This window comes from Maniola hyperantus, chromosome 6 (genome assembly GCF_902806685.2).
Source record: "Maniola hyperantus chromosome 6, iAphHyp1.2, whole genome shotgun sequence".
Classification (NCBI taxonomy): Eukaryota; Metazoa; Arthropoda; class Insecta; order Lepidoptera; family Nymphalidae; genus Maniola; species Maniola hyperantus.
The window spans coordinates 8,846,962-8,873,671 of NC_048541.1; the positions used below are offsets into that span (position 1 = coordinate 8,846,962).

Below are 26,710 nucleotides of genomic sequence, written 5' to 3' on the forward strand. Positions count from 1 at the left end.
TTTTATCTTTGTCATTTGTGTGGGACTTCGTAACAGAGAGAGTCCTATACTAACTTCTCTCCGTGGATAGGCCAATCCAAACAAAAAAAATTACGAGCTGCCACTAGCTTTTGAATTATGGTACGGTTCCACTATCGGGATTCGGCAAATGATTAAAATTCGCTAAAATTTTAGAATAGCACAAGGGTTACTGCAAAGCGGAACGATAGGTACGTAATCACAGCCATCATAATAACTTGATGGCTGTGAGTGACAGAGCATAGAAATCGTGTTTGTATCAAATGTTAATCAAAAATAGGGGCCGTCTCAAAGTAACAGTCACAGAGTTACAATCGAAATGGAGATGCGTGCGTGCGTACAGTACGCAGCAGAAAGTAACGTGCATCAACCTTTGGAATGACATTTTGGCTTTGTAGAGCGTTGTCTCTGTCACTCGTACCTATATGACGTGTTACGCTATTACCTACCTAATGGATGTACAAAATATGCTTTGTAGTTCACATGGAAGTCGTTGGTTACAATATTACTGCGTTTATAGGGAACGGTATAAGAAAATAATAATGTTATAAATAAAAAAGTTATTTATTCATGTTCAACGTCAATTTCTGAACATCGTACTCGAGTTAATTTTTACAATATCAATTTATACATAGCTCCAAGTCAACGCTTTAATATAAATTTTATTATTCACCGTCATAAGCGTAACTTTTGCTTATAACAATAACTAATTGGAAATATTTACAAATAAGCTACAATAAACAGTACTTACTTTACACTGGAAACTATACAGCTGAGAGACAAAATTGGATTATTATTTGTATAAAAATCATTAGGTATTTATAATATATGTACAAATTAATATATCTTATATTAGATATTTACATTTGGATAAAGTTCTGAGTTTATAATTTTTTTTAAATCCTACATACATATTGAGCTTCACGTCATAAACAAAATAAATGAGATCAACAATTCGCACGATTAAGAGCTACGTTTATTAGTCCATACTTGAATTCTTTAACAACAACATAATATCAAGTAAGTATAATTCATAATATATAAGGTAATCAGTACCCTTATTATAAATGCGAAAGTGTGTTTGTTTGTTGGTTTGTCCTTCAATTACGTCGCAACGGTGCAACGGATTGACGTGATTTTTTGCATGGATATATAGATAAAGACTTGGAGAGTGACATAGGTTACTTTTTATCCCGGAAAATCAAAGAGTTCCCACGGAATTTTTAAAAAACCTAATTCCACGCGGACGAAGTCGCGGGCATCAACTAATAAAATTTTACATAGAGGTCATCCATTAGTTACGTCACAAGTCAAATGCAAACAAACTCAAAGATTACGAAGGTTTCTTACCAGCACTTAATTTACTGTTATTCTAAAAATCGCCATTTTTAGGGTTCCGTACCTCAAAAGAAAAAACGGAACCCTTATAGGATCACTTTGTTGTCTGTCTGTCCGTCTGTCTGTCAAGAAACCTACAGGGTACTTCCCATTGACTTAGAATCATGAAATTTGGCAGGTAAGTAGATCTTATAGCTGACATTTGAGGAAAAATCTGAAAGCCGTGAATTTAGGGTTAGATCACACAAAAAAATTAAATTGTGGTCATGAACTAATAATTAGTATTTTCAATTTTCTAAGTAAGATAAGTATGTAAAGTGGGGTATCATATGAAAGGTCTTCACTAGTGCATTCTAAAACAGATTTTCATTTATTTTTATGTATCAAATTCTAAAAAATTCTAAATCATAGTTATTGAATTATCCTGCAAAATGTCGAAAAAATACGACTGTAGTACGGAACCCACCATTGCGCGAGCCTGACTCGTACTTGGCCGGTTTTTTAATGTTTTTATTTTACAAAATATAATATACAATTACATTATGCTAGCGAAGCGAAACAAGATCGAGTAGATGAAGCTGAATGAAGGGACGACGAAGCAAGTCTTCTGGCATAGCCTATTTTAGTCGAATGGAACTAAACTCAAGTTTAACCAACTGTTACCAGTTGCACCTAGTTGTAGTTGATTAAAACTCGTTTAATATACCTTTAAATAATAAAGAGAAAAATGAATGAATTTATATTCTTTACTGATCTTTCCATAATAATGATTTCTTAATCTCTATCTACCTGAGAGTATATTGGTTTATCAAAGTTTAATGTTTAGAACAAGGTAATTTGTTAATATTTTATACAATACTTAACACATAATAGGTTAAAAAGGTTGGGAGAAACTCAACCTTTTTAAGTGGCACGCAAATTATGGATGAACTCTATGTTACATGCAAGCGAGACCCTACTGTTAACAATTAAACCAGTAATAAATACAGCTACTATAAATCGGTTATACACAAATCTCTAAACTAAAATAAACGTAGTATCATCCTTTTCCTCATAAAATATCATGAAAAGTATGGTACTAGTTTTATATCTGTCAATTTAACTCACCTACTCGGATTCGTATACAACCAAATTAGTAACCAGCAGTAAATACATAGTGTAAAAATAGCCATTTAATAAGAATCTTGAATGATTAAACCGCTGTAATAGAAATTGTGCGCATAGTGATCATAAGGTTTTGCTGATTGATTAGTACTTTTAGTAACTTGACATAGGTAGAAATCCGGTATTAGGAATATCTACCCCCATTTTTAATTTTAATCGAATTTTATTTTCCAAACCAACCGTTATTTATGTTGCCTTATCAAAATTTGTTGAAAATATTTCAGCTGATGCTCGATTTTCATAAATCCATACTAATATTATAAATGCGAAAGTGTGTCTGTCTGTCTGTCTGCTAGCTTTTCACGGCCCATCCGTTCAACAGATTTTGATGAAATTTGGTACAGAGATAGCTTGCATCCCGGGGAAGGACATAGGCTACTCTTTATCCCGGAAAATCAAAAAGTTCCCACGGGATTTTCAAAAACCGAAATCCACGCGGACGAAGTCGCGGGCATCATCTAGTAACTAATAAGGGAAATTGATTTAAAAAAAAAATTAACATCATTGGCACGTGATTTAGCTAGGCAACCTATGTGCGATGTATCAATCTACAGTCTAAAAATTATCTATCTACTCTATCACAATTAAATAACAGATGAGGGTACATATTCCTAATAACGCATCTTAGAGACTTTTACACTTATTTTTAAAGTAAAACGATGCAATATAATTTAAAAGGACATATACCATGCAACCACAATCAAATAGTTTAATGATCGTCGCTGATATTATGCCGCTCTATATTGGCACAGCTAAGCACATAATAACAACAGAAAGCCCTTTCTACCGAGAAGAACCAGCAAAAAAACTCGGCGGTCCGGAGACAGAACATTAAAGAAAGTTGTCAAATAAAAGAACTCACCTGTAGAAATTTAAAGTTTTCAATGACGGCATTAGACGTTATAATAGCTGCCGTTATGTGACAGCAGCTCTCTTACGAAATGAAAGCTTTACACGACACAATTTCGAAAATGGCGAAGGAAATTTGATTCAATTAGCAACAATATACAACCCAAATAGGTACAAAGATTGCGTGCAGTACAGGAGCGATGCGATTCAAAGGTCATTATTTCACAAGTGTAGAAAAGCTATAATCATACTCATAATATTAGAATGCACGAAAACTCTGAGGCATGCAGGTTTTCTCACTATGTTTTCCTTCACTGTTTAAGCAAGTGGCATTTAAATTGCTTAAAACGCACATAGCTATCGAAAAGCTAGAGGTGCGTACCTGGAATCGAACCCCCAGCCCCCAGAATAAAAGGCCGACGTTTTAACCACTAGGCTATCACCAAACGCTCGTCATTTCTTATGATTTTCTCAGATTCAAGAGGCCTGCTCAATGCCGCACTGCATATCGCTTTATACTCGGGTTGGCCTAATATACTATGATACTGCCTACACTGCTCGTCGTATTGGAGAATGGAATACGAGTATACCAACATTATGACAAAGAATGAACTTATTTTACAACGTTATATGACTTGATTATAGAGCTACTCCTAATTTGTAGGAAGGTATATGAACTAGGTAATTATTATTTTATCAAGGATATGAGTTATGACATGAGCAGTAGGTAGCCAATATAGATGAATATGTCAGTATATCATCTATACTAATATTATAAATACAAAAGTTTGTTTATCCTTCCTTCACGCCCTAACTAAATAACCAATCGACTTGATTTTGGGTATATAGATAGTTAAAAGGCTGTAGCGTATCGAAGGGTGCTTTTTATCCCGGAAAATCAAAGAGTTCCCACGGGATTTTGAAAAACCAAAATCCACGCGGACGAAATCGCGGGCATCAGCTAGTAACTAATAAGTAATAATATCTACTAGTCAGGAATATTTTAAGTAGTTATGGCTTTCTTAACTAGTATTTGTTATTTTAATAACAAAGTTTCAGTTTCATTAAAACAGAGTTGTAACATTTACAAAATGAGGCTATTTTTATGCAGCTCTTCTTGTGATAGTAAAGTAAAGATTATAGATCTGTAGAAATCTAACTGCATTTCCACAAAACTTTCGATGTTTAATATTAGTTTAGTACTTATAAAGTCCATTCAACATGCAACTTATTTATTAGCTTTAGGAAGTGTCTAGATGGCCACAAGCAGTCGTTTGATATTTAAAAAAAAATGTTTTAACTAGCTTTTAAAAACTATTCCTTAACGCAAACTTATAAGGTTCAATTTTTTATACATGCATGGTAACGTATTGAAATAGTTACCATAGCGACAACGTAGTTGGAAATGTTACTTAGGGTGAGATCTTATAGTACGCACTTTGTTTAGACTTAAGACAGAGCTAAAACGAGACAGGTGTATCTCTCACACAAATCTGTCTCGTTTTAATTTAATCTTAAGTCTGAGCAAAGTCAAAGTGCGCTCTATAGATCTCAGCCTTTATGTTTTGCGTTTAAAACACATATTTCAATGTACCTTCTTATAGATAGCACAGTGATGTTTGAAAAGAAAAAATAGACTTGATTATGGGTGGTGGTACGACTTTCTAAGAATCCTTTCTGTTACTAATATCAGTAGAAATGAGTGTCAGTTATCCACTTTCTCATATTTAGAACTTCTTGATCAAGACCTATACCGAAGTATATAAATTATGAAACTCAACTCAACTATGGATACGGAATAGTGGAACAATAGTAAAACTGTGCCCATTAAAATTATCTACTTATAATGTGTGAAAAATTATTTCTCAATTATTTCAAGAATCATGTCAAAAGTACGATTTTAGTCCTTATTTTAAAAGGTGAACCATACTTTTAACATAGAGTTAAAATGGCGCGTGAGAAGTCATTTTGCACGGACTATAGGTGCAACCCAGAAATAAATTATTAAAGCATTACTTAAGCATCTAAAAACTGAGTTAGAAATTAGGCCACTAAGTCCAAAAGTACCTAAATGATTACAGCAAACTTCGACTTATACGGATAACATAAGGATAACTGCCCCACATAAGCATGGTTACTGCCCCAATTAAGTTGTATTAAAAAATGAACCCTATGAGTTTGCGTTAAGAGACAAAATTTAAAACACTTGTGGCTGGATATTTTTATTATCATACAACCGCTTAAGGCCGTCTAGGCAGTTAACTTTAAAAAATTATCATTTCCATTATCAATCCACGATTTATATTTACATAATTAAAGCATTCAATAGATGCTGCATGAACACATAGCAAAACTTAACTTCCAAAACAAATTTCGCTCCATTCTTTTGATCCTGATGCATTGAGTATATAACATATTTACAGCATATAAACATAAGTTATGTAGCATAACTATCGTACATTGTACTTTATAGTACCTAAAGATAGAAACAGTCTATTATATCATCACGCTGTCACGCCAAAGGTGCAATAGGGTATTTGGCAGATTTTTAAAAACTGTTCTACGTTAATCACTGATTATAGTTGAGTCTATACTTTTCGTCGGGAGTCTTCAGAAACAGCTCCGATTTTGATGGTTTCTTTTAATTTCAGTTTTTTATATAATTATTTAAAATCAGAAACCTTTTGAAGCGAGGAAATAATTTTTAATGTTTTTAAACCTATGATATTTATACATGACGTCCAGTAAAACGTTACGGTCGTTATTATTATAATCCATACTAATATTATAAATGCAAAAGTGTGTCTGTCTGTCTGCTTGCTTTGGTATGAAATTTGGTACCGACATAGCTTGCATCGCGGGGCAGGACATATGCTACTTTTTACCCCGGAAAATCAAAGAGTTCACACGGGATTTTTAAAAAACTAAATCCACGCGGACGAAGTCGCGGGCATCATCTAGTATACCTATCTATATAGCTGAAATACTCCGTATGAGTAAGACAATAAATTCAGCCAGGCACAACAATTGCAATAGTAGAAATGTGACGATCGAAACTTTCGTGCTAAAGGAGCAGGACGTGTCAATAAATATATTAATTTTGTTCTTATCTTTAGGTAATTTTATTGCGCGAACAGCAATATTAATACTGATTTAGCATAACCAGAAAAACCATAACATTCTTATTTGTCATACGTTAGTTTATACACTCCTTTAAGTACGATTTAATTGATTTACTTGTAACATAAAATCATTTCTTACTATGTTATTTTATATTTACAAGCACTACATCGATTTCTATTTATTTATTTTACAATAATAATTATTATTTATTTACAAATGATACAAACATTTCTAACAAGATATAATATAAAATCTTTAAAATAATTAAAATATTATACGTTTTTTTTCAATCAAACCATAATTATTTTTTAAATACCGCTTACAATTTAGTCACATTCCTGTCATGATCCAATCTTACAAGCAAGACATCTAGAATAATATAACGGTTTCCATTGTAAATTATTTGTGACCCTAATTAATTGGTTATTCGTTTTTACATACATGATTATGAAATTGTATATGAAATAAAATAAAAAAAAGGATGTGAATATACTTTCTCTGAATTCATTATAATAAATAAATATGATTGTATTAAAAGCAGCATAATATTAGGAAAGAGTCATGACTCTACCTCAAACCTTTCAGTCTCAGTGGGAACTCATGGTAACGGTACGTATTTGAGTTTTATACGGCGAATATAAATAGTTGTCTATTAAAAGTACATTTTAGTTATAAACTAGTCTGCTAGAGATCTATCGATCAATATTGCACGCAGATTTTTTCACTTGTCCTCTATAAATTGTATCTATCATAGTATGCAATTATTTACATTTTAATTTACTATATCGGCAGTGGGCTAAAGTTTAAGCATTTACTATGAACTATCAGGATTGGATTTTCGTCGTACTTGGTGCGCATTTAACGCTTGCGTCTGCGCCTGAGTTATAAATTGAGTTGTACCTGGAATAAAGTTTATAATGCATGATAATAAGTCTTTTAATATTAATTAAAAATGCGAGAACTATAAATTTCTAGTTTCTTAAGAACTCTGTCGTGTTTGGGCTTGCTGGATTTGCCTCGACAAATACTTTAGAACTATGTAGATGATGTCCAGAGTCTCATAATGGAGCCGGGAAGTAGTCATAGGAACTCCTCGAGTATCCATAATAACTTCGTCGTGTTAGGGCTCGTTTTATTAGTGCTGACGTACCTATTAATTTTAGTGTTTGTGAATAAAAAAAAAATTATAAATGAGGATATCATCTCATTTTCGGATGATAAGTTCGTTCCATGTTTTGCTCTTGTACCGTGTAGTAACGTACCGGCAGTGGGCTGCAGCGGCGTACGCGGCGCAGGTCGCGCCAGGCGCGCGGGTCGCGGCGCGCGCACCACCTGCACGGCGCCGCCCCTCACGCCGCCCTTCACGCTGCCCGACATTAGTTGCGCTGCGAAACAACACATTACTTAGACCGCACTCATTGTTCATGCTATTCCGTAAAAAAATATACGGCTGTGCTATACGTCCCGCAAATTGCTATTGCGCTGGAACAATATGTCTCATTAACATCGAAATAACGTCATTTTGACGTCAGCCGAAATAAAAATATACCATCAGCTCGTAACTTCAGTCTAGTGCTGACGTCACTAAAATGGCGGCTACGCGCAATAGAAATTTGCGGGACTTATAACTGCTAACGCGTTCGAAAAGACACTATCTTTCAAGTAATGTGGGAGTGTTCACGTTGGGAAGCATAGACGCGTATAGTCCGACGTCCCGAAGTTGAATTGTTGGGATATTTTGTTGCCTTCATGCGCTTGAAATATAAAATGGGCATCGAAAAATTTACTTACATGAAAAGCTGGAAATGTGATAGTGACACAATGTATCCATTAATGCAGACCACAATTTCCAAAACAGAAGAATATTATCTAGAAGATACAGATTATTCATACGCGGTAACATAGCACCGGTATACTCGGAAGACTAAATTCATAATATGCTCAGAGAATTCAACTTCCGGTTTTGAAGAGAAGAAAACGAAATCGTAATTAAAATGTTGGCGGGGAACAGGAGAGAATGCTTTGTTTGTTGGACTTAAAAGTCACGTAAACAAGACAATGTGCGGAATGAGGGTACCGAACGGGCATGGGCCGCTTTTATGTTAAGCAACTGTCTAAGCTTGACGATCGCGAGTTTCCGGCTATTAGGCGTTTATAAGTCTATAGGTGGTGGTCTGTGATAATATTATCATACGGGATGGTGAAAGTTGATGTAAAAATCAACGAATGCAATGTAAAAATATGTGTACCTAAAAATAATTTTCACGTAAAACTCACCGATAGGCAAAGATAGCACAGATGGTTGGTTGGTTAGCACCACGGACGTCGTCGGCGGCACAGACACCAGCAGGCCGCTGGGCGCGCCCGACACGTTCAGCGACAACGATATAGGCGCCGACAGACCCGGTATTTGTACTTGAACATTCTGCACACCCTGAATGCCTTGTAGACCTTGCAACGATGTAAGGCTTAGACCCTGGAAACAAGGTGAGATGATTAATCAACATACACGCTACCCCAAGCCCTAAGGCGTGGTACTCTGAACAATAACCGTTACGTACAGGATTGTTATTATGGGTAGATGTACCTAGCTGAAAAAGATGAACTCTTACCTTTACCTACCTAGTCTTTCCTTATTTGAGAAGTTAATATGGTCCCTAAATACTTAAATCTGGGTACCCCCTAAAAATGGTTATTATTCACGGAAATATCTTATTGCTGGGCTGGTTTCCGCGTCCAAAATATTTTGTATTTTCGAGGTTAACTCTTAAACCGGGAAAGTAAACCATAAAAAACTGTTATTTACCTGCAAATGGCAAACAGGCTGCGGTTGCGGCTGCGGCTGCGGTTGCGGCTGTGAAGGAGGAGTCGCGGCGGGCTCGGGTCCCATGAGCCGCTCCAGCAGAGCACTCTCACTACTTGACACGTTCGTCGAGTCGTTCTCACGGGTGTATGTGACCTGGACAAATTATTATTATTAACATAATACTAGATACACATACACACCCACTCTGTACCTCGGATAATCCCTAGAAACAATCTATTAACCATACATCCAGCGAGTTATTCCCTGTCGTGGCGTGTGTCTTGAGACTTTGCGGTTGTTTCAACGCCCACACTGTCTCGCATTATCCTTTGAAATCAGATCAATTCAACCTGTTTCAATTTGTTTTCAAACTCACCTGCTGCGTATAAGTGGGTATGGTGTGAGCGCTCGTGGAAGCGGTAATGAGACGCGCGCCCGCTATCGACACAGTGCGTGTGAGCAGCTTATATGTATCCAGCAAGTTACCCGCTGTCGTGACGTGTGTCATGAGACTTTGCGGTTGTTTCAACGCCCACACTATCTCGGATAATCCTTTGAAATCAGCGCAATTCAACCTGTTTCAATCTGTTCTCAAACTTACCTGCTGCGTGTAAGTGGGTATGGTGTGAGCGCTTGTGGAAGCAGTAATGAGACGCGCGCCCGCTATCGACACAGTGCGTGTAAGCAGCTTATGGGTATCCAGTGAGTTATCCGCCGTCGTGACGTGCGTCATGGCGGCAGGCGCGCTGTTTAGAAGGTTCAGTATTGTCGCATTGCTACTCGCTGTACTGACGACTGCCTTGGCAGCGTTTTGACTCGCCGCTGAAACAATACCGTACCTCTTTAACTTAAATCTCATGAAATGAAACGCAGATATAGAACCATTTTTTTTACTAACGCAATCTTAATAATATGTTCATAAGGTCTTAATTTGTTTAGTTATTCCACCTCACGAAGTAGTAAACTGTACGGTAAAGCGTATATTTTTGTATAAAGCTTTAGTTTCTTAGCACAGGGTTGTCATCATAGCAGCCCCTATTAAGCATCAGATGATGCCACTAAAATGTTATTAACTGAAACAAGATGGCGTGGAATCGTAGAGCGTTTTGTCACCGTAATGTCGGTGTTAGCAAAATATGCTCTTTTAGCGGTGTCCAGCGAAGAAACCAGAGCTTATCCTACGTCGTGTGTCATCTGGTTTGGAAGCAACTGTCCAGAGGTTACGCATCCTAAAACAATGTACATATGCTCCGTGCACTACAACAAACGTCTTTTGACTTTATTAGACAGAAGAACTATAGGAAAAGGTCCGCACGGGGTCAAATGATCGGTTGACAAATGATGTTGACTATATGAGTATACAAACGGCTCTACGATATATCAAAGCGGCTATTTGGCTATACTCTGTTTGGCTCAACTAAGAAATACATCGATAAGTCAAGTCACTAGAAGTAGATTTTTATATAAATCGTTACTTACGACAGTCAATGTGACCGATTCTCTTGTACACAATTTCTAAACTAAATTGGAAGGTTTATATTGGGTGTTATCCTTTTCCGCAGGCAACATTATGAAAGGGATAGCAAGAGATTTAGACAAGTAATTTTAGTTTAGCTTAGAGATTGTGTACAACGGAATTAGCCACAGTATTTCAATACATATGTAGATACAAACCTTGTTGGAATTGTTGTGCCGAATTCATAAGACTAGTGACAAGCGCGCTTATAGCCGGGTTTGTCTGTCGCGGCTTGGTTATTGTCGCTTTCTGCTGCGCGGTCGTCGTACTCGTATATTGTATACTTTGTACCTGCGAAACATCGTACATAAGCAATCATTTGTCATAAGAGAAGTTTGAAGTTAATTAATTTCCTAAAGTGAAAGTTTCTATGGATAGGTGAACTGTCAGGTGCAGACCAATAATCTAGTAGAATATTTCAATGCACACAAATGAGTTTTCACCATCTATTTTACTATCAATCCAGAAAGTAATTTCGATAACTATTCTATAATGTAAGGCGAAGTATATAATAATTTGTTTCGTGGATCCATACAAAATCTATTAAGATTTGCCAGAGGACGTCATGAGCGGGTGCTGTATGTGTATGATGGCGGACTACATCTTCTGCAGGTTGAGCGGCTGCAGTGGGTTGGTCGACTGCTGTGCTAGCAACTGATTTGTTGTGTGGAACTGAACTAGTACCATCGCACCTATATATCGCCAACATATGGCGTACCTGTGACGTGCCAGAGGACGACATGAGCGGGTGCTGTATGTGTATGATGGCGGACTGCATCCTCTGCAGGTTGAGCGGCTGCAGTGGGTTGGTCGACTGCTGTGCTAGCAACTGATTTGTTGTGTGAAACTGAACTAGTACCATCGCACCTATATATCGCCAACATATGGCGTACCTGTGACGTGCCGGAGCACGACATGAGCGGGCGCTGTATGTGTATGATGGCGGACTGCATCTTCTGCAGGCTGAGCGGCTGCAGTGGGTTGGTCGACTGCTGTGCTAGCAACTGATTTGTTGTGTGGAACTGAACTAGTACCATCGCACCTATATATCGCCAACATATGGCGTCATTGTGACGTGCCAGAGGACGACATGAGCGGGTGCTGTATGTGTATGATGGCGGACTGCATCCTCTGCAGGTTGAGCGGCTGCAGTGGGTTGGTCGACTGCTGTGCTAGCAACTGATTTGTTGTGTGAAACTGAACTAGTACCATCGCACCTATATATCGCCAACATATGGCGTACCTGTGACGTGCCAGAGGACGACATGAGCGGGTGCTGTATGTATATGATGGCGGACTGCATCCTCTGCAGGTTGAGCGGCTGCAGTGGGTTGGTCGACTGCTGTGCTAGCAACTGATTTGTTGTGTGAAACTGAACTAGTACCATCGCACCTATATATCGCCAACATATGGCGTACCTGTGACGTGCCAGAGGACGACATGAGCGGGTGCTGTATGTGTATGATGGCGGACTGCATCTTCTGCAGATTGAGCGGCTGCAGTGGGTTGGTCGACTGCTGTGCTAGCAACTGATTTGTTGTGTGAAACTGAACTAGCACCATCGCACCTATATATCGCCAACATATGGCGTACCTGTGACGTGCCAGAGGACGACATGAGCGGGTGCTGTATGTGTATGATGGCGGACTGCATCTTCTGCAGGTTGAGCGGCTGCAGTGGGTTGGTCGACTGCTGTGCTAGCAACTGATTTGTTGTGTGAAACTGAACTAGCACCATCGCACCTATATATCGCCAACATATGGCGTACCTGTGACGTGCCAGAGGACGACAAGAGCGGGTGCTGTATGTGTATGATAGCGGACTGCATCTCCTGCGGGCTGAACGGCTGCGGCGGGTTGGTTAACTACTGTGTTAGCAACTGATTTTTAGTGTATAACTGAACTAGCATCACTGTACCTTTATAGTGTCATCATAAAGCGTACCTGAGACGTGCCAGAGGACGACATGAGCGGGTGCTGTATGTGTATGATGGCGGACTGCATCTTCTGGGGGTTGAGCGGCTGCGGCGGGTTGGTTAACTGCTGCGCTAGCAACTGATTTGTTGATGCCTGGCACGTGGAACGAACATTCACGTTAGCGTGTTTTGTTAAGAGGGCGGGGATAGCCTAGTGGTTAAGACGTCCTATTCAGCTGGACCGGGTGGTAGGTCCCAGGCCTTTTACTTTTCGGAGTTATGTGCATTTCGGAGCAATTAATATGACATGCTTTGACGGTGAAGGAAAACATGAAGGAAGGCAAACTTTCGCATTTATAACTTTAGCATGGATTCATACCTGAGGTGACAACCGCGGTGTAGGTGAAGGTTGCTGTTTTAACGCAGCCTCAACAGCAGAGCTTGACGCGGCCACGTTGACCACATTACCCACGGTTCCAACAGAGCCCACGCTGCCCACGGTGCCCATGTTGCCTACTGTGCCCACGGCGCTCACCGGGCCCACGCTACCGACAACCGTGCCCACTGCCGCTACGCTTCCAACGTTGCCTACTTGTTGTAATTGTGCCTGCTGGAAATAATATAAGTTGAAAAAAAAATTACAGACAGTGCGGACTGCCGACAGGAGTGATAACATCACTTCTGTTACCATTAACATCTGATGATAATGTTAAGAGTCGAAATTTCATTCTCGTAGTAGTCGAATGCGGAAGGGTCTAGGTATCCACTGCATTATTATCTCAAGAAAACTTGTACCATTATTTATTATAAATAATGGAATGCGGCCACGCGATCCTTAGAATGAGGAATACGATACAGAGAGACAGAAAGAGGAGAATAAGAGAGAGAGGGAGAGAAAGGAAGTGGAAGAGAGAAACTCTCTCACACTTCACACTCTCTCGCACTCTTTTAATTGCGCAAAGGAGTTGACATTAGTAACTAATTGAATTCTAAGTTATTATCAATTTACAGAAGCAGATAAACACAAAAAATACTAACTAACCAGTATTGGCAACTGCCTTGTACTCGTATGGGCATTGGGTGTGGCTGCTATTGCGGATGTCCTGCAAAAAAACATTAACAATTTGTTTAACTTACAATGGATCGGAGGCAGTCGAAGTGATACAGGGTATGCAAGAACCTCAGTCCAAGGGCATCAGTCGTGGGACAGGACACTATTAGCTCCGCTTGCCTGGATTACGGTGACGGTTCCAGCGATGAAGATCAGTACGAAATGTCGAGAGACGATCTGCAGGTGTCTCCCCCCCCCACCTCAGCCACCGTCACAACGGGCAGTGGCACTCGCAGCTCGCAGTCACATCCGCCGCGCGTGCGCGAACTGAATCCCTTAAAAAAGGACCCCGGATGGGTTCGAAACAAGTCGGGCTAACGTCGACTAAACACGTGAGTAAAGCCGGGACAGATATTATATATAATGGAAATCACTCACGATAGTTTAAACGCTAAAATAGATCACATAGTTTTATGATGTGCAAATGGCATTCAACCTAAAAGTGGTTAAACGATTTTATGCTTGATGTTTCTATGCTATGTGTTTGGTGATTACGTGTCACATCAAATCTCAAATGTTATACTCACACTACAGGTACTGTGGTCGCATGCGTTTGTACTGTGGAACCGCTCGCTTGCGCTGTCCGCTGCTGTAACAATAACTGTCAAACACGTTAAAGTGACGTCCTTCAAACGCTCGCTATCAGAGGTTCTAGCGTAAAGAACTTTCGAGACGGTCAAGCGGCTTGCCAGTATGTAGCCAACTGCCAAGCCAAGTATATTTAAAGCTTGCAATGTTTGCTTGATGCTTGAATCAAGCATTTACAGTACACGGCAGAAAGTGATGTACATCGACATAAACGAGTAGAATTTGCTATAGATTTGTAGAGCGTTGTCCCTGTCATTGTGACCGACAAAACTTCATATAGGTATGAGTGACAGAGACAACGCTCTAAAAAGCCGAAATATACATTACTTTCTGCCGCATACTTGTACGTGCTTGACCGTGATTGATGCGACTTTATATATTTTCTTTACGCGACATTCGAGAAATGAGAAAAGTACCTTTTGCTGGCTCAAGCTGCTTGACGGGTGCATAAAGTTGCTTAAACAAAATGCTAGCCATCAATCCCCTTGACCGTCTCAGAAGCCCTTAACTTCAAAATAATGTTATCTGAGCGTAAATCTGTCATTTATTCGCGGTGATTTTGTCATTGAATGTAGGACATGAATGAAAACCCTTTCACAGCACTCACGCGCATTCGTAACTTTGCTCTATTTTCCTTCGGCTTCGGCCAAAACTATGGCCTATTGTGGCCGAAGCCAACTTTCCTTTGGCTGAAGGGTGTTTTGGCCGAAGGTCGCTGAAGCTGAAGTCGAACACAACTCCTGCATAAGTTAACCGCATCTAAACTGCAATTTCGCAAAGGGCTTGTAGTCCGAATACAGACCAGCTGTTTTGACACTTACCATTTCTCTCATGCCGCCAGTAAAAGAAACTCTTGGTAGCTGCCCGGGTACGATATGTTTTATCCTAACCGATTTTCTTCCTTCCTCTGTAAATATCTCCGTAAATTGTTGTATATATTTATTAGCTTGTAGTCGAGACCCTAAAATAAAACGAATGCGTGAGTGATAGGAATATTTTTGCTTCTACTCTCATATGTATTTGATAAAATGTATATTCGAAATGTTTGGTACGTTTTAACGACTGCTATCGTTGCTTAGATATAAAACAACAAAATAGCTACCTAGTGTAAATCTACATGCAGCACCATTCCTCTCCCCCTCGACATGATCCCTGTCCACATACAACTCCCCTAGGAACTCTTGATCGGACGGCCGTTGCAGTATCGACAGTTTGATGTGGAAGAAGCCCGCGCCCGCGTGCGGCGACGTCTTCTCAGTCTCGAGGATGTACTCCTCCACCAGCTGAGGCTGGCAGTCGGGCGTGGGCCGCGGCCGCTCGTACGCGCGCGCGAGGCGCAGAGGCCCGCTCGGTTCCGATGGTAACGCTAGCGGCAAAGCTTCCATTTTTGGAGGTTCTATCGGCTTGAACACCTGCAAGGAATGGGGATGATGCCTATGTCAAAAATAAATATTCCTTAGTAGGAAATTATTGAATAGAGGTTCTTCAAAAATACGTGAAATTCACATTCGCTGCTAGTTTTAAGTTTGCCAACAATTTTAAACTATCGATCTTAAGTTACGTCAAATGTTTATGACGTCACTTCTATGTATTTCATACAAGCTCCCTTGCTAAACGATCGTTTTGACGTTTGATAAAAAGTAGCTAATTTGACTTGTAGTCATCATCCCTATTGGTGATAATAGCACTGCTACATCAAAAATGTTTCAACTCAAACCTTGCCTTTTGATATAGTGTTTTTGTTCCCTGACTCAATTATCTGTATGGGACAAGTGACAACTGTTGTACCGATGCTATAAGTAATGTTCAACGCATATTTCCTTCATCTTCAAAACCTACCCATTGCACTATTATCGTACCCACTCCTAGGACAAGCTTTACGCTTAATTGGAGGGTAAAGTTCACACAAAATATTAGTCATAATTAACAAGGCTAATATTCTTTTTTTCAAAAATCTTTTGTAGTTTAAAAAGAAATAATTTTACTCGAGTTTCCAAGAAGTGATTTTTGAGTTAAAACAGTTTTGAACTAGGGGTACGATAATGTTGGAGGTGTATGAACAGCTTTTCACAATTAACTAACTTTTGGCCTCGGCTTCTCATGAAATTTGTTTCTAGAGTTTTAGAAAGACAGTTTTAACCAAAATTTGAACCGTTTTAAGACTGATTTCATACGCAAGAACCGCGAAATCCCACCAGCCGCACGCAACGTAACGCATTTTACAGTACCTACTGAAAATGGAAATGACGACAGCAGTACGAGTGCATGAAAAAATGTCGGCATTTTTGTTTGACCCCAATACGTAACCATTATATGTATTTAGTCAATAAATAGGGGCATCAAGGAGTTTACTACAAAAAGTCATTTAACATGAATTTGAGGAATTATTTTTCGTCATTTTCGAGATCATAAAAAAGTATTAGAAAGTTTCTACAATGTATTTACCCTACTTAAAGCATAAATAGAATAGAATAGAAATATTGTTAATCAGATAAAAATTTACTAATACTTGTGAATCACCAAACGCATCTACCACTGGTTTGAATGCCCTTCCTATCGAGAAGAACCAGCAAGAAACTCGGCAGCAGAAACCAGCAAGAAATCGGCTTACCTCTGGTGGTTTCTTGGGGAATTTGGAAGTCAGTCGAGTATGAGGTACAGATTGTCGGCTGTTCTTTGCTCTTTGACGATGGATCAGCTCCAAGAGCTCCAGTCCGTGGTAATGTGTAAATTGATCCAATTTCCTCTTCCTATTTACAGCCACCTGTAAACCAATCAGTTATTACAATCAAACGAAAAATTATAGAATAGTAGGTATGTGTTATGCAAGGCTGCAAAATAGCAGTTATTTGGCGCAAGTGCTTGTACTGAATACCGCAAGTGAAGGACTCTAAGATAGATTCAAAGATTCAAAAATAGAGTCTTGAGCACCTTGAGTGTAGGATTAGGACGAGACACAAATAATTTTGCGGCCGTGCGAAACACAAAGTTTTCCATCTCACTACAGCAAGGCAAATGTCAGATTCAAAATCAAATCAATAGTTCAATAGTTTTCGCCCGTGGTTCGAAAATAGAATCCTGAGCGCAGCGAGGAATTCAAAGGAATTCATAGTTTTTTTTATCTCACTACAGCACAGAATGATAGGTTAGAAGCAATAAAAACAATTCAATAGCTTTTTTCAAACGTAAAAGTCTTAGAAACCGTGTACTGAATCTGCAAGCTGGTCACTTACTTGTGAAAACCTCCTCGCTTGCCGTCGTATCCGCGGCGTGTTAAATAGTCTAGGCGCGGCGTGCAGCCGCGCTGCGAGGAGGCCTACCGCGGGCCTCGGTTCGAGGCACAGCGGAGGCGCGGCCGCGTGCACAAGCGCAGCTTCGACTGCCTCCACGGCACCGCGCTCCTCTCCCGCCCATCCGCAACGACCACCGATACACATCGCGTCTGTTATTATGCTCTGAGAAAACATCACACACTTAATATTAAAGCGACAGATTGAGTCTTAAAGCACAAGCCTAGCTATTAGCTAAAATTCATTTAATTTCATACAATACACATGGAACATTCTGAACCATACAATGTGACAGAAAAAATTTGATTTATTAGTAACATAAAATTAATTGTCATATAACTACACAATAGCAGAAAATACCTGATTTGTTGGCCTTAACAATACATGATGAGTATCGCATAGAAAACTTGGGTAAGCCTGCCGATAATCCCTTATCTGAGCTATTATGCATCCAGAGTAGAACAGGCATGAATGCTCAGATTCAAGTAGGTCTAGAAGCACTACAGGTAATTCTTCGTTATCTATGTAACTAAGAAGTTCTTCTTCCTCATATGGCCAACGGGGAGTCTCTATTAAAGTGTCATCTTGACTTGATGAGCCCTACGAAACAATAAATAAAAATACAGACTAACACCTACCAAGGGATCACTTATTCTAGGTTTTAAAAGCTAATAGCTAAATAACCAAAAAAACCGTTTGGTGATACATTTTTTAAATGACTAATAGAGGTGCATTTGTTACCTCAGATTGAGGATTGATCTCTGAAGCGTTCAATTCGCTGCAGCGATCAATCCTTAATCTGAGTATAAGTTTATAAGTTAGAATATAAGTTTATAAGTTAGAATATAAGTTTATAAGTTAGAATATAAGTTTATAAGTTAGAATATAAGTTGACATACATAAGTACAATTTAATATGACGGTTTTACATTACAATAAAACCGATATTATGTGCCGAGAGGGAAAACATACAGCATTTATGTATGAAGAAGCAATTATGTACTCACCGCATATATGCGCGCTTCATCCATAAACATGTATATTCCTATGCAATAATGTAGTTTACCTTACCGGATATAGGGGCGCTAGTGTCTCACCCAGCAAGGCAGTGAGCCGCTGCCATCTTGGATGTCATAGTCTTCACCAGGAAGAAGTTCCTGCAATGCTGTATGTTTTCCCTCTCGGCACATAATATCGGTTTTATTGTAATGTAAAACCGTCATATTGATGTGCCTCCGGAAAACATACAGCATTTATGTATGAAGACGTGTTTGTTATCTGCTGGTGAAATGTATTACCCACAACGCTATGATGAATCAAAGGGAGTTAATCTGTCAATTGAATAACAAAAATATTAATCGTTAAGTTAGATCATATAACCACGTCCCCTTCATTCATTGTCACCTATTAAAGTTATTGTTATTTCTAACCAGGGTTAATAAGTTAAAATATAATGTCTAAAAGACAAACAATTTAAATGATTTATGTCTGTAATTTTGATAAGGATTACTAAAACTCAAACCGGACCATATAATGATTATATTGAAAAATAAGCTTCAGTTATTTTGAGATCTCCTCCGGGCAATAATGATTTCAACAAGAGTGTCTGGTAATCTCTAGTTACCACGAGATACGAGTATATCGTCCATTGATTGGTTATCTGTCCCCAAAGAAACTACTGTTGATCCACTGATGAATCCCTGGGGATACAGGAATGCTGCCACATTGCTTAAGAACTGAACTGTTCCAGTGATCTATTACAGTACGTGATGCGGCTTCAGTTTCATTACAGTTGGTGATAAAAAGATTACAATATATTTAAATTCTTAACTTCATTCTGCTTGACCTATTTTCCTGTGTCAAAGACATACATGTAGTACTACTGTAGTATACTAGTACATTAATAGAGAATTATGTTTTCTGTTATACTATTATGTTTTGAAAGTGTCCATCCGTATTTATGTTAAGAGTGAGTGTCAGTCTTTGGGCCAAATAAAGTATATAATATATTTTTCCCGGTGACACAGACTTTCAGTTGTCAACCCTTCGTTCCAGGGCAACAATTGTCCATATAGGTTCGTCTAGATATCTCGGGAAGTGTGTGCTTAAATGAGAGCTTCTGTAGTTAGCGCTTGAGCTCTACCTTAAGGTCCTGTATGATAAATGGTTTAGTAATTTTGAGTTTAGCCACGTCAATAATTGCCTAGTGTCCACATGTGGATCATAGAAAGTTAACCGCCACCAGGTTTCGCACCAGTTTAACCATTTTTGATGTCTGGTAGGTAGGTAGGACAAAAATTGCTTCCAACAAGCACCTGTTCTTTACTTCTCGTATAGACTACTCCTTTATTTGGGCACCCATCCTCAATTTTTTCAGCTTCCGTGTAAATGTCTGGTGGACACTGTAATGTCGTGACATCTATCAGAGTCCCTGATAGGTTCTATAGTTCATTTGAGCTCTGCTTTCAAATCTTGAAGCCCAAAGGTCTTTCACGTGCCACATTTAAGTACACCCCAGCTGCACTTGTTCAAGTAAGTCAGTACTTTTGGCAATTAGTTTGGAGAAGAAAACACCCATGCTAAATTGATGTCTCAATGACCTGTTGAAAGCATCTATAACTTGCTGATCAATCTTTGCAGTCGATAAAGACATCACACCATCTTTATTCCCTACTACAGTAATCTGTTGTGCTGCAACCAAATCGATCTCGGACGGCGCTTGAGGGAAAAGATGACACTCTGTGGGAGGTTTTCCTCGTGACAGCCTTGAGCCAATAATGTAATCTGTTATGTGCGGGAGTTCGATTGTTAGAATCAGTAAAACCCACGACTTTGTTCATTAAAATGAACGTTAGAACGAACGAGTGAGTGAACGAATGAGTGTTCGATTGAACTAAGACTTGCGATTTTTACAGAGTTCTTGTGCTGTCTTCAATTGCCACTATAACTGCATAAAGTTCCTTCTATTGCTGTGCTATCATTTTTGATGCACTCACCAAGTTTCTGGCATTAATTTCCCGTTTAATTGGGCACTAAAAGCCAATCAGAGGCATTATTCGCCAAGCAGTGGATGGCAGGTTTTAGGTGTACATATTGGCAGCCTGAGACATGTGGTTCCGCGCCGCCATGTCATTCCCTGTTCCACGATTGTGGATTCAGCAGTCTAAAACATATTATCGAAACGTTTGAGGCGTATTTGGATCTGATCAGAATGTAGTCTGCTTCTGGGAGTTACTAAACTGGCGAAGTCTGACTGTCCTAGCAACCGTTGCATTTCGTGAAGAGTGATTTCAGATATTTTCAGTAATAATTCTCTCAAAGGTCTCGTTGATAGTTTTTTACTCTTTATTATGGGCAAGAACATTGAATTTTCTTATAGTCTGCCAACGAATACCCAGGTATTGTAGGTCTTGTGTGAGTGTTAGAATTGACTTTTAGTAATTGATCCCGATGTTGCTTAACTTCGGTGATCGGACGAGAACCGGTGTCTTCAACATGGTATGGACGTTGGCTTTTGGTAATTGATCCCCCTGCCCCGAAGTTCCAAGGACCTCACGCTTCCGCAGCGTGAAGGAATAACCTGGATTGGTCTTAGTTGACCAGAATTGCCAGCCCAGAAGTTCCAAGTGCCTCACGGCTTCCGCAGCCTGAAGACATAACTTGGATTGGTCTTGATTGACCAGAAGGAAGTCGTCTAGGTAGACTAGCACTCGACATTCCTTCGCATGCAAGGTTTCCGCAACCGAGCATGTTACAGGTGGGGCGCTGCCGCCAGACCCAAAAATTAGACAGGTTGTCCAACTTTTGTTGTAGAAAGCTACGAACCGGTATGACAAATCAGACGGGATAGTTTTGTTTCACAAATTTGTTTCGTTCTCGAGGGTCGAAAATCAGACGCATCGATCCAACGTTTTCCTTCCGCAGAAAAAGCTCGGAGATAAAACTGGGCATTTCCTTGTGAACCACTTCTACTAGTTTTGGTCCAGTAATTCTTGTGTCATTTAAGTCGTGACAGGTGACCAGGTTGCATGTTGCATTATTTGTTTTGTGGGCATTACCGGGGGTAGTTTCTTGTATTAGGGTATTCGAAATACCGTAATTGACATTTACAAAAACTGTTTGCACCAAAAGCTTGCCAACGATATTAGAATGTCATTACATAACCTGTAACATATTGTGTTGGATAGGTTTTTCGATTGTAGGCATTTATAGCTGTAATATTTATAAATATGGGCCACCAGGGGATTGCATAAACGCAGTGAGTGTTGCTTTATCCAAAAAGAACCTCGTCACTATTGTTAAAAGCCAATCCGGTATTTGACAACTAGTCAAATCAGTATCCTATAAAGCGTTAAAACACACGCTCAGCACGCGAGGCCCCATGAAACACTGGCATGTGACGTCACAATGATTTGACGTACTTTTCCAGCTTAATCAATAATTTAAAATGGTTATCACACCCAAAACTAACAAAGGGTGCGGACCTCACATATCAGATATGTGAGGTCCGAGAGGCTTCCAGTGGAAGACCCTCCATTCAGCCATCACTGAGAAACCATTCACTTTTGACATATGCAAATACCGTATCCAAAATTTCCTTAGAGTATTTAAAATAAACATCTCCATGAAAATTCTGTCTGATATTCATCTCCTGCGCCTTACATAATATATTATGCTATACATTCGCCTGTTACCCAAACAATTTGTAAAGTTTGTTCTGATAATTTTTAAGACAAAGATGATTTGCTGAATGTTATTTATTTATTTAACCATCTTTATTGCTAATCATTATATTCAAAAGAATAAAAATGCAGGAGATACTTAGACCAAAGGGCGACTTTATCATCTGAATGTTTCAGTCATTTATTAAAGGGGGTATCTGGATTCTTAACTGAGTTCTGTTTGGTATAATAAAGCATTGGTGGTAACGGCCATGATGTCCTCAGTGGGGCCAAATAAGTGTTAGCTATTATAGTGTTAGTGAGTACAGTTCTCCGTTATTTTCAGTTTACGAAACCCCTTTAAATGAGCAATTTAACCAATGTCTTGTTATAACCAACATCTCGCCACGTGGGCGAGATAAAATGTTATCATTCGATTCACTGGCGTAAAATTTAAATTGCACTCAATTAACTTTGTACATAAAATAAATAGATTCAATAACCGATTATAGGTAACCATTGGGACTTTTCCTCGCCAAAATTTGTATTAAAGAAACCTAGATCCAGATTTAGATTTCGGTGTCGGTGTCGACACGTTCGTCAACCAAATCGCCATTTGTTTAATTTGGTTTCTCAATTAGCATCTCATTTGCATTAGATACACAATATGGTAAATGCATTTTAAGATATGTAAGAAAACTCACCTGGTTGTATAACGCATCGATCCGAGGATCGATCGTTACCTGGTAATTTCTCGCCGTTTCTCTCGGGAGTCACTCTCAATCCTGCTCGTTGCTTGAATCGCTGCTGGATGTCGAGGTATCCCCTTTTTCAAGAGCCCTCTCAGGCACCAATAAGCGCGAAACACCAGATCGATTAGCTTACGTAGCCTATCGACATTGTTCGCGCACGTGGGGTCCAACCAAAATGTCCCCACGGTAATATTACGAAATAATAAGAAAATATATATCATGATCACCGTATTATCACATTTATTGCACTTATTGAAAATAATTTTTTTGCAAAGGAAGACGGATTAACGATATAATTTTAGATTCGACGCGCACGCGGCGAAAGTACACAACGCTATGACATCCAAGATGGCAGCGGCTCACTGCCTTGCTGGGTGAGACACTAGCGCCCCTATATCCGGTAAGGTAAACTACATTATTGCATAGGAATATACATGTTTATGGATGAAGCGCGCATATATGCGGTGAGTACATAATTGCTTCTTCATACATAAATGCTGTATGTTTTCCGGAGGCACATCAATACGTAGATTCTAGTTATTTTTAAGGAGCGCCAGCTCGCCAACAAACTGGCTCACCAGTTTGGCGAGAAAAAAATAATGTAAATATTTGGTGTACCTACGCTTGTTATAATAATAAAATAAAATAAAAAATAAAAATTTCAGTGCGAGAGGCCCAGCTCCGTTCTAATGCACGCAGTGTGTCTATGATGAACTTTCCAGGGCGTATTCCTTAAGTCTCATAGATGGCGCTGTTCATGCCCTTCCAAGAAAAATCGTAGATAATTGGACTTCAGTGCTAAAATCTGTTTAAAGAAAGCTGAGAATGATTATTATTATTATTAAGTATTTAGCATTCTTAGCAACCTGAAACAATGCTTAATATGTCACTTGTTTTGATACTAGACTTATTTATTACCTACTATAAAAGGTCATGCCGCGACTTCGTCTCTCGACTTTGTTAAGCATTCTTTTCCTACCTCTTTGGAAGGGTATGAACAGCGCCATCTATGAGAGAGTTAAGGAACACGCCCAAGTTCCTCATTTACACAAAACATTTCGCGGTGTCGCTCATAAGTTGGTTCCGCGTTATGATAATAAATAATCATCAAACTCACTCACGATAGTTTAAACGCTAAAATTAAGTATGGATATGGACTAAGCGCATTTCGTAATAAGACTCATTTTTACTTACACTGACATCAGGTGGATGGATATACTGTGTATTTCCATTGACTTTTAATGACAGAGAATATCCCTTATTGCCTGGATACAAGTTAATTATCAAAGTGTTCAAGTTATATGTAGCCAATAGTTTTTCTAATAGGTAAGATGTAGTTTTTAGTCCTTGCTGCAATCAAAGGAAACTGTTAAATTGCATCTTAGGATCTGTACAATCTTATTTTAGGATTTGTACAAAAGTAATCACTCTAAACAGGTTATTATGCAGTTTATTTTATTATTAGTTACTAGCTGATCCACCCCAGCTTCACTTGGGTGGGATTGAATCCTCGTTGATGTAGAAAAATTGCCCAAAAAATGCATCAGTAATTTTAAGGCCGGAATAAAATAACGATCTTGTCCCGTGTCCCAAACCATGGCTGATATAGTCAGTTTATTCTAAATATTTTTATTATAAAAGGTATTGGAACTTTTGAGAATATTCTGATATTACACTTGCCTTTTATGTAAAACGGCATATTAGCTCCGTATAAAACTGTCCGTCTGTCTGCTAGCTTTTCACGGCTTAACTGTTCAACCGATTTTGATGAAATTTGGTAGAGAGCTAGCTTATATCCCGGGGAAGGACATAGGGTACTTTTTATCCCGGAAATATAAAGAGTTCCCACAGGATTTTTAAAAACCTAAATCCACGCGGACATCATCTAGTTACTTATAAAAAAAGGAAGATATTCTCCATTTGGTACAATTTTTTATCTATTATGTACATACAGATTTCTCCAAGATTTCTGAACTGATTCACAATATTAGTTTTTGCTCAATAGAAGTTTGCTAGATGGTCCTGCTAAAGGTGAAATATTCTAGATACCAAGCATAGTATATGACATGTTATCATTGAATTACGGGTCCCAACTGTTCAACTTTGATTGCCAAGTATATTGACTTATTATTCATATACTGGAAATAATGCTACAAATTTACACTCTGTTACAATAGCAAACCATTGAAATAGTTGTAACATCTACACCATTCTGGATTTAATGTAGAAATATCTTCACACCCTGGTATATATTTCCTAACTAATGCCCGACTTATGTTGTAATGCAACTAGCACACCAACTGATGTATGTCGATGGTTCTGAAGCTTTCACAGAAGTGTCAACAATTACTGTACAAAGTTACAACTCAATTGGATGAACGTTGCACAAACAAAGTAACAAATGTTAACTTTTTTTATAAGATTCACAACAATTTACAAGAGTTTAATATACTCACATAGTTGGTTTGTGAAGTTTCATCTCGACTAAGCTCACTATACAATTCTTGCAGTTTTTTAAACAGATCAAACTTCTCTGTAGTTTTAGATACAGAACTGACAGAGTTACGTTGAAATTTCATCCTGGAGTCGTCAACAGTTTCTGCTAGATGCATCTTCTCGTGGGTCCAAGTCATTTTATGATCAGAGACACCACTGTCAATGTGTGTTAAGTTCGTGTTCACATGTTTAGCGCGGTTTAATATTACCTGAAATACAAATATAGGGCAGTGCATGAGATAAATAACGCACCAAATTGTAGAATCAACTTGAAAACAATTCGTAATATTAATTTAATACTTGCCTCTGCTTCCAATGCCGCGTGAATTAAACCATCCATAATGTCATTAATTATAAAGAAATATATAAGTGGCAGTTATGACTTTTAATATATTATTTCATTTTATCAGTTTAGACTTGAGTATTAAGTCATGATTTTTAGAAAACTATTATGCTTTATTTATGTTTCACAAATGCATGACAGTAAAATAACATGTCCAATGTTCTTCATCAACATTTTTGACATTACTTTTGACATGACAGCTACGCATGACAGTTGTTATAGCTGTCGAAAACAGTGTGACCATATTTAAATTGATGATCCTGCTTGCCTGCTAAACTACTAAAACATGCTTTTTCTGAAAAATTAAATTATTCTGAAAATGCTATAAAATATATATATTACTTATGTATAGAAATCTAAAACAAAATTCCTCAATATGATCATAGAAAGTAGAATGAAAATATGAAACTAATAATTTTGCTAATATTACACGCTCATGCCTTAAAACGAGTTACGGAAGCCGGAACCTTAGCTTTTTTTACCAGGGCTCACTGCATTTCTTTTTTTTTCTTCTGGCTTCACACAGATTACCCATTTTTTGTTACTTAAGGAAATTATAAAATCCTCTCGGGCTAACTGCTTTAAACTGCCATTTTAATCTGATGGTGATCTGTGCTGTGGTGTGTGTGTTCAACTCCGGTTGAAATTACCATACCACAGTTAAAAAAAGAGCTAAAAGCACTCTGTGGTTAAAATTAGTTACAGTAGGAACCGACCCGGGTAACATTGGTAAAATAAGTG

General features: G+C 38.6%; 1 protein-coding gene across 1 annotated transcript; it reads right to left on the reverse strand.

Annotated features, from left to right (window-relative positions):
* Nucleotides 1–558: 558 nt before the first annotated feature.
* On the reverse strand, nt 559–26,135 carry Spt20. Its single transcript, XM_069499453.1, has 18 exons — nt 25,931–26,135; nt 25,587–25,835; nt 24,325–24,480; nt 18,079–18,318; nt 17,662–17,883; nt 17,040–17,192; nt 15,531–15,840; nt 15,250–15,389; nt 14,368–14,441; nt 13,772–13,832; nt 13,109–13,339; nt 12,758–12,883; nt 10,973–11,105; nt 9,900–10,120; nt 9,299–9,451; nt 8,770–8,968; nt 7,755–7,877; nt 559–7,392 (listed from the first exon to the last, which is right to left on the reverse strand). Exons 1-18 carry the CDS (start codon nt 25,964–25,966, stop codon nt 7,307–7,309), a joined length of 2,913 nt encoding a protein of 970 aa, XP_069355554.1. The 5' UTR covers nt 25,967–26,135; the 3' UTR covers nt 559–7,306.
* Nucleotides 26,136–26,710: the final 575 nt, after the last annotated feature.